The sequence below is a fragment of the Halichoerus grypus genome, chromosome 12 (genome assembly GCF_964656455.1).
Source record: "Halichoerus grypus chromosome 12, mHalGry1.hap1.1, whole genome shotgun sequence".
Classification (NCBI taxonomy): Eukaryota; Metazoa; Chordata; class Mammalia; order Carnivora; family Phocidae; genus Halichoerus; species Halichoerus grypus.
Window position 1 is genome coordinate 77,292,183 of NC_135723.1, and position 15,468 is coordinate 77,307,650.

Below are 15,468 nucleotides of genomic sequence, written 5' to 3' on the forward strand. Positions count from 1 at the left end.
TAAATACTTAAAAAGATATCTTAAAGGTGTCATGAGGCCTATAATGGCTAATAGGTTTGAGACTGTGTAAACTCGGGTGGAAAGAGATGAAAACTTTCAGGATGAACGTCTCCACTTCAGGCTTTGAAGCTGCCTAACTGATTTCTTCCCTAAGACGGGCCCTGCAGACACGACTCCAGGGAGCATCTCCTCCTTCCTCCCATGGCAAAAGCACTTAGTAGTCTTTGAGTGGATTGTGGGCAGTAAATAATGTTGATGGTATCAGCAAGTGAGATAGGTGGCTGGTTATAAGAAAACAAACTTAGGAACAGAACTGTTGAAATGGCCCTGGGCTTGGGCTCCTTGGGTGACCGCCTGCAGGCAACCGCGGTGACTTGGCCTCAGGCAGGGCAGGGAGCTTCCTCCAACAGTTCTGGCTCAAAGGACAGGAAGAGAGGAAGCCACGCTGCAGGTAACTGAAGAAAGCCCCCAGGGTGAGAGCAGCTCTGATAGTGTTGAAGACGAAACCCCCTGGGATGCCAAACTGAGAGAGGCATGCTCTGGAAGCTGGTGCCATCAGCCCAAAGCGAAAATGACCAGGCATTCACCGGGACCTTGATATGCTTGATGGATTAACGTTCATCTGAGGGAAGACAGGCAGACCTCCTCCAATATACTCCCAGGGCATAACCGGAAAGGACCAAGTTAAGAAAAATGGATACCAAACCATGGAATTCTCAGAAATTGCTAGTGCTCACTATCTAAGATTAGCAGCATCTTCAAGAAGATTAGAGAGATATGGACAGAGCCAGCTATTTCCCAGCATGATACGTGAGATTCAGAGAACCAGCGGTCCTATTCATTCATGCTGCTGGGCATTTGAGGATTACAAAATCTGTCAAATTTGGGAGGATTTGTATTTTGAAATTCTAGCAGGGTACGTGTTGGTTAAGCATGTGATAATGGAAAACAAGTAGGAATTAGAAAATTGTCAGTTCTCTCGGCTTCTCCGTTCATTTAAAAATCATGTGGGTTAAAAATGATTTCTCTGGGTGTATAAAAAGTGAGATTAATTGACAGTGTAGAACTAGGTTATTCTGGGTATAACATCTAAGTATTCAAAGAGGAATTTAGACACATTGAGGAAAGGAGATGGTGCCAGGCTTGGAGAAAGAAAGGAAATCTGGTGAGAAGAGAAAGAGCAGTGGATGTGTCTTCCCCCTTTACTCGCTTCCATATTTATTGGTTACCATTAGACCTCTCCCTGGAGGATTTATTTAAGCAGTAAACATTTATGGGGTTTCAACTGTTTGCTCAGCTCTGGGCAAGGTCTCTGCTAGACTTGGGCTTATAATGATGACAGGATCCTTGACCTCCTGAACCTCTTGGTTTGGAGAGAGAACAGACCTTTAAAAAACTAATTGTACTTCGTTAGTTGAGAGCAGCATTGGAGGCAGTGGGGAGGGAAAACATCACTCTGACTGGACAGAGATAAAGTGGTCAAGAAGTTCTTCAAAGAAGAACTGATACTTGAGCTTTATCAGTGTAGATGAGGAGATCACCCAAAGGATTTATGCAAAGGGGGTATTCTAGAAAGAACAATATATACAAAAGCATGGAGGAATGGAAGGACATAATACATGCCAGTAATTGGAAGTGATTTGTTCCAACTGGAGCATAGAGATGTGTGGGTGAGCCGAGGAGGATGGGATGGCCAAGTCAGGAAGAGCTGTGTCTGTCCTGCTAAGGAGCTGGAGCTTTTTCCTGCAGGTGATAGAGCAACAATGAAGGCTTTTATGCCAGAGAATGACAAGATCCGACTCTAAGCTATGTGAGAGTGAAAGGATAGCTCCAGGCAACAAAGACTAAAAACCCAAAGCAGGAGAAAACAGTTCCGGTGGTCCTACAGCTGGGAAAGTCAGCTCCCAGCGTTTTTAGAATGTTGTGCCTCACAATAACTGATTGTACATGTATTTTTATAACCTTGTTAAAAATGAAGAATAAAGTAAACGTTATACATGTAGGCTCTGATTAGCATACTTTGAAAATAAGAAAACACTCTTTAAAGGAGACTATAAAGAGTTCTATTGACGATATTCATTTAGGTAAAAAACACTTTATTAGGATATTCAGTCATAATCATATGTTGCATTTATAACCTTTAAAGCCTCATTTGATCATATAATAGGCAAAAAAAAAAAAAAAAAAAACAAGAGAAAGAACAGGATCAGAAAAGAATTTGTTTTAGAAAAAGGCACAAGCTAGAGGCACGCAGTTAGTAAGCCCGACTGAAATCTAATGTTGAGAGGTTAGAGCATAAATGTGAGTAGATGTGGTAAAAGCATTTTGGCCGTTCCTCAATTTTCCCCTTCTCTATATGCAACCCCAGTCCTTTCATTTTCCCTAACTTTCACACTAAGGGTCTTGGTTAAAGGGCTTCTTGTTTAAAATTATGCTTTAGTGATATCTCACATTACAGAAATGTACCTATCTTTCTGAAAGAAATAGAAAATGCTGTCAGAATTATTTTACATCTTTTTTGAAACACCATGAAAATAGATAATCTATGAAATTGGTGAGGTTTTGTCCTGTTCAACTATTTCCAGAAAAATAAGATGCCCAAAATATATCCTAAATATTAGATGTGTGTAGGCAAAGATAAGGAATTGGTCCAGGCAACTTACTGGAAATACTTTTTCTCTCAGCTTACAAAAACCAAAAAAAGATCCTGGTTGGTTTCCAAACTTTCGTTTAGGTTTTTATGCCCCCTAGTGGGTATTTGGCATTTCTGCAGTTGTAAAATAATGGTGATATTTTTACGGCATTTCCTTTGTGCAATATGTGCTCAAGCATTAATACCAACAATATATGACATTGATTGACATGCCCTTACGTATTCGAACTGAAGTGTTTAACATTAGTTGAGCCAAAAACTTTTGATAATTTAATAAAAGCTCTGAAAACTTTTAGGAAAATGTCTATGAAGACACACTATCATGGAGTTCTCTGACCCACTTGAATTTTATCCATGAATTCCTTAAGAATCCATCCATTCCTGGTTAAGATCCTCTAATTAAGGTGGGGCATCCTCTAGCTGCCCCCTTTCTTTTAGTAGATGTGAAAATTATTAATGTTGAGAACAGTAGGAAAAGCGAAAAGGAAACATACACTTTTAAAAGAATGGCAGCTAAAAATTTGGCTTAGACTTAAACAGGAGAGAACACAGAATAACTTTAAATAACTATGTATGTGAGATAATCCAAAAAAATTCTCAAGCTTTCAACGCAGCTAGGACAGTATAGGATTGATCCTACAGGAAAAGAGGTGGAGACAAAATCAAAGCTTTTTAGGCAAACATTGATTTTAAAATGTCAAAAAAAAAAAAAATCTTCCTATTGTTGAAGTAATCCTAGGGTCCCTCTGGCAAACAAGTTGCATACCACAAGCAGGTGTTATATAGCAACACTTAAAAAAAAAGTCATTTGCTATTTGTATACATTGCAGCTACTATAAAAATTAGCCATCAAACTAGGATCCTTCTAGAATGCCAAACTGATAGCAGAAAATCCATGAATAACTAGCTACTGAGGCCCTAAGGAGTAGAATTATTATTTGAGAAGTGATCCAGCTTTCAGATCAGAAGAAACGATTTCGCAGACCTCTCTGACCGGTAGTTATGTCTAGGAGAAAATTCAAGCACAAAATCAGTAATTAAAATACACACACACACACACACACACACATCAGTTAATAGCTTTTACCAGGTTATTATTATATATATCACCTTCATTTAATTTTTTTAAGGATACTGTCTTAGTCCACTCAGGCTGCTATAACAAAATACCACAGACTTGGTAGTTTATAAAAAACAAAAACGTATTTCTCACAGTTCTGGAGGCTGAGAAGTTCAAGATATCATGTCACCAACAGGTTCAGTGAGGGCTCGTTTCCCGGTTCATAGACTGCCCTTCTTGCTCTGAACTCACAGGGTGGAAGGGGCTAAGGAGCTCTGTAGGGTCTCTTGTTATAAGCCCACCGATCCCATTTGTTAGGGCTCTGCTCTTGTGACCTAATCACCTCCCAAAGCCTCCACCTCTGAATATCATCCTATTAAGCGTTAGGATTTCAAGGTATGAATTTGGGGGAGACACATTCAGACGTATCATAGCCGATTACCTGTTTTTCAAATACTTCCATTTCCAAATACAGATTCATGTCCCATACGAAGTTGCCGGGTTTTGTTTTTGTTTTTACCTAATGTGGTAGCTTTTACTGAGCCAGCACGTGCCCTAGACAATGTACAGGATGCTCCTGGAGTTCTGTGCAGGTGCACAGGATCCATTCACTGATTCCTTCCACCTAGCAATTCAAGACGTTTTCATTGTGAGTAAGAGAAAGGGAGAGCACAAGATTGAATTACAATAAGCATTGAGGTTTACATTTAAATCAGCATTTCCTTCCTGTTATATGTAGATCTTTTCTACCTTCCTGAGTGTTGATAAAATACATGGCTTTTGTTTTCTTAGTATCCATGGGAAGTAGTTTCACAGATGAAAAGTCATTCCTTAGCTGGAGAGGTTTGCTTATATAACATCTCTCCTTTATAAAATGAGCCTACATTTATACTCTTCGAATAAAAAGAGAAGAAAAAAATAGAAACTATATGAATAGGACGAGGAAGCTAACAGTATTGTGTTTGAACACTGCTTAAGAAAATTCCAGGAAATATTTCTCCATTTGAGATCTAAAGACAACTGTACTTTAGGCATATGATTTCTGGACAAATGCCAAAAGGGGGACAATTGAGTGGATATTAATAAAATTTGGTTTGCAATGTATTATGTTTTAAAATTACACACACTGGGGCGCCTGGGTGGCTCAGTCAGTTAAGCATCTGCCTTCGGCTCAGGTCATGATCCCAGGGTCCTGGGATGGAGCCCCATGTCAGGCTCTCTGCTCAGTGGGGAGCCTGCTTCTCCCTTTCCCTCTGCCCCCAGCTTGTGCTCTCTCTCTCTCTCACTCTCTCTATCTCAAATAAATAAATAAAATCTTTTAAAAAATTACACACACTTTCTAAACTATTTTCATATTACTTGATAAACTGGGAAGATGGATGGATGGATGGATGAATGGATGGGTGGATAGATGGAAGGAAGACATAGGCATTCTACTTGTTTGTCTGAATTAACCAGATTTAGCCACTTTTCTGTCATTGAGTGCATGCCACAATTTAAGTACTTTGCAGAAACTTTTGGTTGACATCTGAGATCAAAATCTTCAAGAACCAATAGTGGAATTTTTTCTGGGGAATTGGTCTTCTGTTCAATAGGGTCTTTAACATGTGGCAAAATGTATCATTTTAATTAAGTATTTTGGGCACTATGTGCAAATTTAGAATTAATATTTTTATGTGAATGATACCTCCATGTTGTACCTTTTTAACTGATATGAGGAGGGAAAGAGGCAATAAACATAAGGTTTGGCAGATGTCCAGGATGAAAACAAAAAGCAGAAAGAAACTGGACTGGCTCTACATGGTGAATGGGGGAGAAAAATGGGAAAAGTGAGAAGCGGAACAAAGTAAAAAGGTGGGGAAACTTCCTTTCAATTAACAAAGTTCAAGTCTGCATATTTCTAGTATGTAAAACTTTTGGAGAGTGATTCTTTTATACTATGCCATCCTTTCTCCTGTTTTCTTCTATCTTCTAGGAATTCAGTATTTATCTTAGTAGACCTTAAAAGCCCCTTATAACCTTTTAACAAATTTTCTTTAAATGTAGAAAAAAAATGTCTCTGTGAAAAACAAAACCACGTCTACATAATTTTTCGATGTCAATCTTTTTGGGAAAGGGATGTTTGAAGACTGGGGACATCAGATCAAATTCTGTAGAAAAACAGAAAGACTAGAATATATAATATCACTGGGCTTAGCATTAATTTAAAGATAGGGGGTCAGGAAAAATGAGGCATGTTTTTACATGGAATAAAAGAATAAAATGCCAACCAGTAAACAAAATGCCTCGGATAGAAATCATCATTAAAAAATGGCAGTATTGTAGGCAATACTTAAACTACATGATCATTTAGCCGAGCTGAGTGTCACCTCTCATTATGAAGCTTTCCCTTCTAAGACTTTCCTCCATCGAGTGTGAGATAGGATTCCTGAGCTGTATAATGCTATTTTGCTTCTTACTAGGAGTTTGAATACTAGTTAAAAGAGCCTTTGTTAAACAAAGGGAAGCAGCTGATTTTGCCAGAGAGCTATTTCCTATCCCCAGTAGATTCTGGGCCCAATTTTAAGTTTGCAGATAAAAATTACTGTTTCCATTCTCAAGGTGATTCCTAAGTGAGAAGAGAGACAAAATGGACAACGGTAAGAACAGATACAAACCACGCTGGGTATTTGTCGTGATTCTCCGACATAGTTGAACTAGTGAAATATGCTTAATTTTGCAAAGAGAAACAGCAGTCCAATCTTAAGAGCAGGAAGCAGAGCAGAAAGAGCCGTAGATACAGTACGGAGGGGAGTGTGGAAGGAGGCAGCAGGTGCTCCCCCGGGATCAGCCTGAGGGGGTCGCACAGAGCAGTCGGGGCAGCTAGCTGGCCGCACCCACGGGCACGCCCACCGCGGCCCCCTGCCCGCACCCACGAGCACGCCCACTGCTGCCCCTTGCCCGCACCCAGGCACGCCCACCGCAGCCCCCTGCCTGCCCTGCTCCCGGTGCCCTCCCCACATCTCCCTCTGCCCCAGCCTCACAACAGCGGAGCCCTGCGGCCCATCCTCATTTTCTGTATCATGAAAAGCATCTGTCCTTTTACTCAAGAGTAAAACGATGGGAGGAGATGTCCCCACCAATGAGCACTTTGTTGTCCCACCCACGGTCCCTTTGCACCATGATCACGGAAGGTGTGGCCAGTTCCCCTCAAGCGCTCACCTTTGCTTTCCTGATTGTGAAGGGAATTTGGATTGTAAAACAAATACGGTGGAGGTAAATAATAAATACTGAATCTGATGCAGATTAGCACAGCTTTATGACATTAAAGCACTCCTATCTGTTATCTCTCTTCCCTTACGGGTCCTTCTAGGCTGAATTTTCTGCCTTTCCGCAAGCTGGCTCACATCCTTACTTTCTACCCCCTTGTTACAAAATGAACAAGAAATTTCACTTTACCCATTTTTTTCCCCTCGGAGTAACAAGTTCACTTTCTGCTTTATTTATTTATATTAGAATCTCTGTTTACATTCAAAAAGGATTTGCAATGATTATTTCTCTAGTTGAATCCTGGGCACCTTGTCAAAAATTGCTTTCCCAGGAAAACCCGCTTTATCAATTGGCTCAGAATCCCTTTGACTGAATCCCTCAGAGTTTATTTTCTCCCTTCTTCTTTTAGGTGAAGACTTTCTGAACATATGATTATCTTCCATCCCTACCACCACCACCACCTGCTCCCTGAACTTACCAGCCTTCTTGTCTTCTTAAAATCTTACTGAGTTTTGGGTCCATACCACACAGTCTAGCCCTTAATTTTCTCTAATAATTACAAGAGTGCTGGCTTTGCCTACTCGATGATACAGTGAGCCTAGGATACAAAAAGTAGCTTATAAATACTAATTTTAAAAAATCTCTTAGAGAAGGACAGGAAAAACTTTATTTTGGATTCATTTCACTATCTTATTTGTTTTATTTTATTTTATGTATTTATATCTTGCAAAGTTTATTTGAATCTCATGGGCTCAATGCTTGTTTATTCTGGCCACAACAAATCTGGCTGAATTTTATTTATTTTCCCTTTTGAGAAACACTTTCTAGACCCTGATTTGGAAGACCTTGAAATCAAATCCCTTTTTTGAAAAGCAGCTTGTATGTGTATGTGTTTTAGACTTTTCCAGGACCTAGTGTATAATCAGTGCAAAGAGAAAAAAGAGGTCAATAAAATATGACTGGGCACTCAATGTGAACTGCGGCAAACATAGAAATTGGCTCACGTGCACACAGCATTGTATAAAAAGTTGATCTTCCAATTCCCTTGACAGATCCCTATAGTAAGAAAGTCCTCATGACTTTTTTGCTCACCTTATAAATTCTTTTATGTGTGACTGCTTCCTTACTAACAAACCTCAGATTATGATTTACCTTCCCGGATGGACTACAGAAAGAGACCCTGTTGGGGCACCCAAGTGGCTCAGTTGGATAAGCGGTGGCCTTCGACTCGGGTCATAATCCCAGAGTCCTGGGCTCGGGTCATGATCCTGGAGTCCTGGGATAGAGCCCCACATCGCCTGCTTCTCCCTCTGCCCGTCCCCCTGCTCATGTGCTCTCTGGCGTGCTCTCTCTCAAATGAATAAAATCTTAAAAAAAGAAAGAAAGAAAGAAAGAAAGAAAGAGACCCTGTTTCATATGGACACAGCATTCCAATTTCTGGGTTTTTTCTATTTTTTTGTTTGTTTGTTTGTTTTACTAGAAATTAATTCTGTCGTTCAGATGCCAAAACCTTGTGGGAATTTTAGTTACAGTGAATTAGCTCGACTGCCGATCACCGCAAAACACTGACAAGAATGAGTAACTGAGCCTTCAAAACAAGGACCAGAGCCTGGAATGGGGTCACCAAATGTGCCAGTCAGGAGAGCCTGCTGTCACTCTCACCTCCCTTTCCAGGACCAATCCTTCTGCAACTTTCCTTTCCATATTGACACACAAATGTTTTCCCACAAAACAATGTTAATTACAGTGATCATTTCCTAGGCCACCCTTCAGGATACAGTGCAACCTCAAGTCCTCCTAAACCTCCTTGAGTCTGGATTCCAATACCTGAGCTCCTCTCAGAGTGTTGAGCACCCCAGAGCCTCACAGTGAACATGGAGTAGTTGGAGCTTTACACGCATAGCTAGGTAACTTCTGCAGTCTTAGGACCAAAAGATCTTCTTGCTCCCTCCCCAGGGATGAATCCTTAGAAGAACTCTGTATCAGTAAGGTAGAGAAAAATGGATTCTTCAACTGATATTTATTAAGAGCCTGCTTTGTGCTGTTGAGACACTCAATAGAGCAGATCCTGCTTTGTGGAGGTTATATTCTAATGACAGCAGGGCAGGTGGGTAGTCAAAAAATAAATATGTTAATAAATTATAAAATATCATGTGTTAACAGTACTGTGAAGGGCATTCAATGGGGAAATGTTATCGAGAATGACTAGGGGAGAGAATAAGACCACTGTGGATAAGGTAGCCAGGAAAATAACTTATGGACTGGACACATGCAAGTCTCAACCTGAATAATAATGATCTGGTGTCCACACATGTGAACAGAAAGCCAGATGGCCAGTGTGGCTGGAGGACAGTGGACCTGGTGTGAAATACAGGCAGTAATTAAACAATATGGGCTCTTGGAGACGAATATGAGGAGTTTGGATTTATTTTAGCTCCAAGTCTATTAGAAGGTTTAAGCAAAGTAGTAACAGTCCAATCTCCACTCTAAAACCATAACTCTGGCTACTATGTTGGCATGAATTGTAAAGTGGGAAATATGGAAGAGAGAGTCCAGGTAAGAAGCTGTAACTACCCATGGCTCTGGCAAGGGATGGGGAGAGCTTGGATTGTTGTGGTTAAATGGAGGTTAAGGAAAGAGACCCGAATGGGATATAATTTGGTTGGGTCAGCGATAACAAGACTAGCTCAGAAATGAGATGCAGGGACTGAAGATTGGGGCGACTCTTTCAATTTTGGTGTGAGCAACTTGGTGGTTTGCAGTTCCATGTAACTGGAGGACTATGGGAGGAACAGGTTTGAGGGTGGCAGAAATAAGAGTTCCTTTTTGGCTAATTTGTCTTAATTGGCTCTTAGTAGGTTCTTAAAAAATCCAGGGATAGGACAAAGCAGACCAGACCACTGAAGATATGAGTCTGATTTTCAAGATAGGCATCAGGGCTGTCAATATAAATTAGGGCATCAGCAGCATATAGGTAACTGCCAACTATGAGATTGGATGAAATCACATAGGAAAAGGTTTATGTGGAGACAGTAAGAGTCTGAGACCCATGTTACCCCAGGATTTAGAAATCAAATAAGGGGGGAAAAGCCAGAAAAGAAGATGGAGAAGCAGCCAATGAGGTAGGAGGACCACAAAGGGAATTTTCCAATACTGAAGCCAAAAGAAAGTGTTGCAAGGAGAGAGAAAACTAATTAAATACAAATGAGAGATTGAATAAGATCATCATGGAGAAATGACCACTGGATTTAACAAGTGAAGGTTAATGAGACCTTGGAAAGTTTGCCTTTTAAGTGATTATATTCGACAAAAGGAATGTGCTATACCACTTTTTCTACTTGAATTTCATAACCAATCTAATGCTGAAAAAATGAAGTGGAAAAGGATGTTATCTAGATTATAAAATTCACCATGGAAATACTGAATATAAATAAATATAAAGAACTTTGCCATATTATATAAAGGACAAATTGAAGAGCTATCATTACATCATCTGGCTTAAAATATTTTCCAAAGAGATATCTAAATGTTATAATCAATTCCTGCAAGATTGAAAGATAATTTTTTATATTCAGATATTTCTGGTTTATTAAAGTCTTAACCCATGTATATTGTCATCATGAAATAGAGATAGATTGGTCCAAAAAAATCATTTGAATTAAGGTAAAAAGCTATTTGTGGCAGGCAGAAATAACTCTGTGACTTAAAACCTTACTTTTTTTCTCTAACCCAGGTATGGTGACATGGTACCAAAAACCATAGCAGGGAAGATTTTTGGTTCCATCTGTTCGCTGAGTGGGGTCTTGGTCATTGCTCTTCCTGTTCCCGTGATTGTATCTAACTTCAGTCGGATCTACCACCAAAATCAACGAGCAGACAAACGGAGAGCACAGAAGGTGTGTATTCAGCTCTGGGCTGCCATGATTTAGCATCTCCCACTTTTTATAGTGAGCTTTACAATCCCCTACTGGCTATTCAGTGTTCCAGACTCCATCGATAGTTGCATCAGGCAGCACAAGCTAGGTTATACCACGGTAAAAAAAAAAAAAAAAAAAAAAAAGAACCTTAATATCTCAGTGGCTTAAAACAACAAGGAATATTTCTCAGTCATGCTGCAGGTCCATTACTGGTCCAGCGATAGAAATTCCCATCTTGACAAAATACTTCTGCAATCATTCAAGCAGGGGTAACAGGACATGATGAATCACAATGACTCCTAAAACCTCCTCTTGGAAGTGGGCCAGCTCACTTCTATTTCTACTGCACTAGCCAAAGTAAGTCACGTAGCCGTGTGTAACTTCAAAGTGGGCAGGGAAATATAATCCTACTATGCAATCAGAGGCAGAGAGAAAGAATTATCTAGTAAACAGCACTAATGATGGCAGTAAAATCAAAGATAGATTCTTGGCAAATTTTATCAGAATCAGATTTCTAGATCTGATTCATTTAGTCTCTATCCATCAGGGGTCAAGCTGGTTCCAGTAGACCAGGACTATTAAAAGGAACTAAGATATGTCTCAGATATTTTAAATAGTTGACCCAGGAAGTAGGAGAAATCTGATCATTAGTAGCTGAGTTTTATTCCTGGCCCAGCAGTTTACTGTTTCTCTGAACTTCTTGCCAGCTATTAATCCCTCTACAAGTAAGCAAGATGCATACTCAACTGTAAAAGGGGGAAAACATACCTACCTCACAAAAAGATTAAGAACATATGCAAATGTATATAAATCTATGTAAGCATATCATAGTACTAACCATATCTAACATTTATTGCTGGGTTACTATGTGCCAGGTACTGGTTTGATGTTTTTAAAAAATAATTCATATTGTCTTCATGAGTCTAGGAGTGAGTTGTCATTACTATTCCTATTTTTTAGATGAGGATCCTAAGGTATCCAGAAGTTGAGAAATTCTGAGGGCACATACTTAATCAATTATAAAACCGTCATTCAATCCAAGCCCACCAGGCTCCCAGGTTCATACGCTTAAACATTATCGGGAGATTGCTTCTCAGAAAAACTAAATGTTAGCAAACTTCCTTTCCCCGATTTTTGTCAAAATAAGTCACTTTACCGTCAGGGTCCTTGCTACCTAGAAATAATTTTGGAAATCTCTTTTATAGTTTCTCAGGATGGTGGTGCTAGATTTCCAGTATTCCTCACAGATACTATATCATTGTCCTTTATGGATAGATTTTTTTTCAATTTCCAAAAACTATTCCAAACCATGACTGTGGATACACAATCCTGATAATGTAGTATAACTATTAAATATCATGAGAGATTTGGGTACAGTTCATAACTGGCTTTGTAGGTAATTCCAGAACAGGATTTTAAGTATGCTTTTGAACAATGTTAGTCTTTTAGTAGACTATAAAATCTCATAAAGTAACTCTTGGGAAAGTTTAAGCTAATTAGTATCATAACAGAGCATATTGTCCAGAGAACATGTTCATGTCCACCATTGCAGACCCTCTTCCATTTGCAAAGAATCACTTTTTCAGCCTTGTCCTTTCTTGCTTCCCAGAATCCCCCCTTTGTGGACAGGTACCCAGCCTTTAACTAATTATTGTAGAAAATAGAATAGTCCAATTAATATGGGAATATATGGAACTGATAATTCAACAAACAGAAGGTAGCAAAAGGCACCCTCTGAGCAGTTGGAGTCTCATGTAAGGCACACCTTCGGCAGGCAGAAATGGAGACATTTTAGCCACAGTTGGCCCCTCCACCAGGGACTTCCATGCACACAACTGTGGTTCTGTCCACACATTACAGCCTTTCTCCTGGGCACACATGTACATTATTTAAAATAACAAAAATCCTACAAAAAGCTTAGTTTCCCAGGACCCATTCATCTCCATTCTAGAAACATTTTCTTTGATATAAGAGCCACCTATAATTCATTTCCTCAGTGTAAAAAAAAAAAAGAAAGAAAAAATCTACCTATATGGAAACTGTAGGAAGTATAAATCTGATTTTCAAATAAATTGAACTCCAAAATATCCGCATTTTCTTCAGACTTTGTCATCTGCAACAAGCACATCAGTAAAGAAAATCTTACAATAATTTAGAAACCTTTTTGCACAAATAAATTCAGAATGCAAAAATAAATGAATAGGATTTTTTAAATACTGAATAATATACTTTTAAATCATGATATTTGTATATCATAATTACTACAGAAATTAATAAAACCAAATATAATAACCTAATGTGATATGTCCGGTAAATACTCTGTGATTAATAAACTGATCAGAGTTATCTATGAAAGAACAGTGCGTATGGAACTAAGTTTCCTATTTTCCTTCCCAAGAGATTTAAAAAAAACAAAGAAACAGAATAAACATTCCTTAAGAGAGTTTAGTTAAGAGAGTTTAGGTTTATCTGGAACTGGGTGATTTGACAAATATCAAATTTATGAAAAAAAATGGCCAGCTAATTCAATCAAGCAAACAGTCCACTTGGTAAAAACATCAGTCAAGCTAAATAATAAGGAATATTACAAATGTTTTTTAGACCATATTTTTTGGTGTTTGGTCCCATTTTCAAGCTCAAGCAAAAGCGTGAAATACATACAATATGCATTTGAGAACATTCCCCTGAGCATTTAGGGATACTTCCCTTCTTCTAGGCTCTTCCCCCAGCAAGTACTCTGCCTGCTTTCACTACCTGTCCCCACTCTTAAAAAGAATGCATCATTTACCCATTTCTAGCAATCTTTGATCATTTCTTAACTAAACACTGACCTTTGGGTGAATATAGAACTGTGACATATCTCCTTCACCCCCCCATTGCTAATTTTGTTTTAATAGATTTATTTATTCACTCAGTTATTCAAAAAGTATTTATTGAGTAGAAAGTGTTTGCCAAAATAAAGTTGAGTTGATGCGGTGACATTTGGTAGGGTTGATATTTTGAGGCAGGGAACCTACCCTGCTTTAAGATACAAATCACACCAGTCTATCATCTGCATATTTACAAGGCTAACTTCTAAGTAATTATGTATGATAGTAATAGTAATTATAATTTTTAATAGTGCTAATAGCAAAAACAACCCTCTCTAGATTTTCTAGTATATCCCAAGTGCATTTTATATCTGTTATTTATATTTCCACAATCAACTCACAAAAGAAGTGTTATTATTTCCATTTTACAGATGACATGCTTATGCTTACACACCTATTGATTAAAGTCTAAGACAAGAAAATTCTGGCATCATTAGAGTTATGTATCTTTAGGGATTTTCCTATAGATAATTCTAAATATAGTGAGAAGTTTCGAATCAATGAGCCAGTGTACAGCCAAGGTACAATATAAGTAAATTTTTTACTTGTCACATAAAGATGTTGACATTGATATAGAAAGAATTTACCAATACTCATTTAATATCACACTTTACTCTGGTGGTTCTCAAACTTTAAATTCATTGGAATTATCTGATGAGCTTGTTAAAATACAGATTGTTAGACCCACCCCCAAAGCATTTGATTCAGTAATGTGGGATTACAGTCTAAAAATGTGCATTTCTAACAAGTTCCTAAGTGATAGTGATCCTGCTGGTCTGGGAACCATACTTTGAGAAACATTTGTCTAGGACATTCATTAATGTCCAAATAAAATAATTTTTATAGCATTCTAGAATAATTAAAATAAGTAATACCCTGTTAGAACCTGAGTATGATCTCTCTTAGATTATCCAATATTAAAAAGTATCACTTGGTCCCTATGCCATATCTCTGTGGGTAGCTAGATTTTTTTGTCTGTAGTTTAAGAACCCCCATTATCAACACATGTAAGAATCTGGACATTATATACTTCTTGATCCACTCTGTGTTTCAGCCTTATTGAATCACCTACTTCTGCCCTTAAGTCTCCATTCCATCCCCACACCACCTAATGTAGCCACCTGGCAAACTCCTACTCAGAGTGCAACACTCAGCTCACATATCACCCATTTAATGAAAATTTTCCTAAATGATGTGGACACCATTAATTGCTCTATTTTCTCTTCTCCCACAATTTTATGCATACTCTGTTATCATGTATTACGCTATATTCTCCCTCTCCATTCTCCTGAGTGCAGTGTCTGGCATAAAATAGGATTTAATATTTGTGTAATAAGGAAAGAATGAACAACGAGGTCTTGTTCACCTTGACAGTGTCTCCATTCCTAGTGTAGGGTGGACATTCTGAGGACCAGTTGAAAACAATATTAGGAAGAATGATTTTTTATCTCTGGTGCCCTCCTACATCTTTCAGTTCTTACCTCCTCCCACTTAGAGAACTCTCGTTGCCCTCTCTTTCACTGACCTATCCAGTATCCCTTCCACTGACCCAAATGCCAGCACGGTTTCTAACCCAGCCCTGTCATCACCAGGATTCACCGAGCTCCAGAACCAGGTGGGAATCTTGTACTATCTTCCACTGATTTCCTCCCTCTCTCTCTTTTTATTAGTATTTGGCACTAAATTGCCTCATTTCCAGGGGAGCTATTTACCTTAACA

At 38.7% G+C, this 15,468-nt stretch overlaps 1 protein-coding gene across 1 annotated transcript in view; it reads left to right on the forward strand.

Annotated features, from left to right (window-relative positions):
- The window catches only part of KCND2 (potassium voltage-gated channel subfamily D member 2), a 494,054-nt gene that overhangs the window by 467,830 nt on the left and 10,756 nt on the right, over positions 1-15,468 (forward strand). Inside the window, exon 2 of the mRNA XM_036092984.2 lies at positions 10,696-10,858. Coding sequence (XP_035948877.1) covers positions 10,696-10,858 — 163 coding nt within the window. The remainder of the gene's footprint in view (positions 1-10,695; positions 10,859-15,468) is intronic.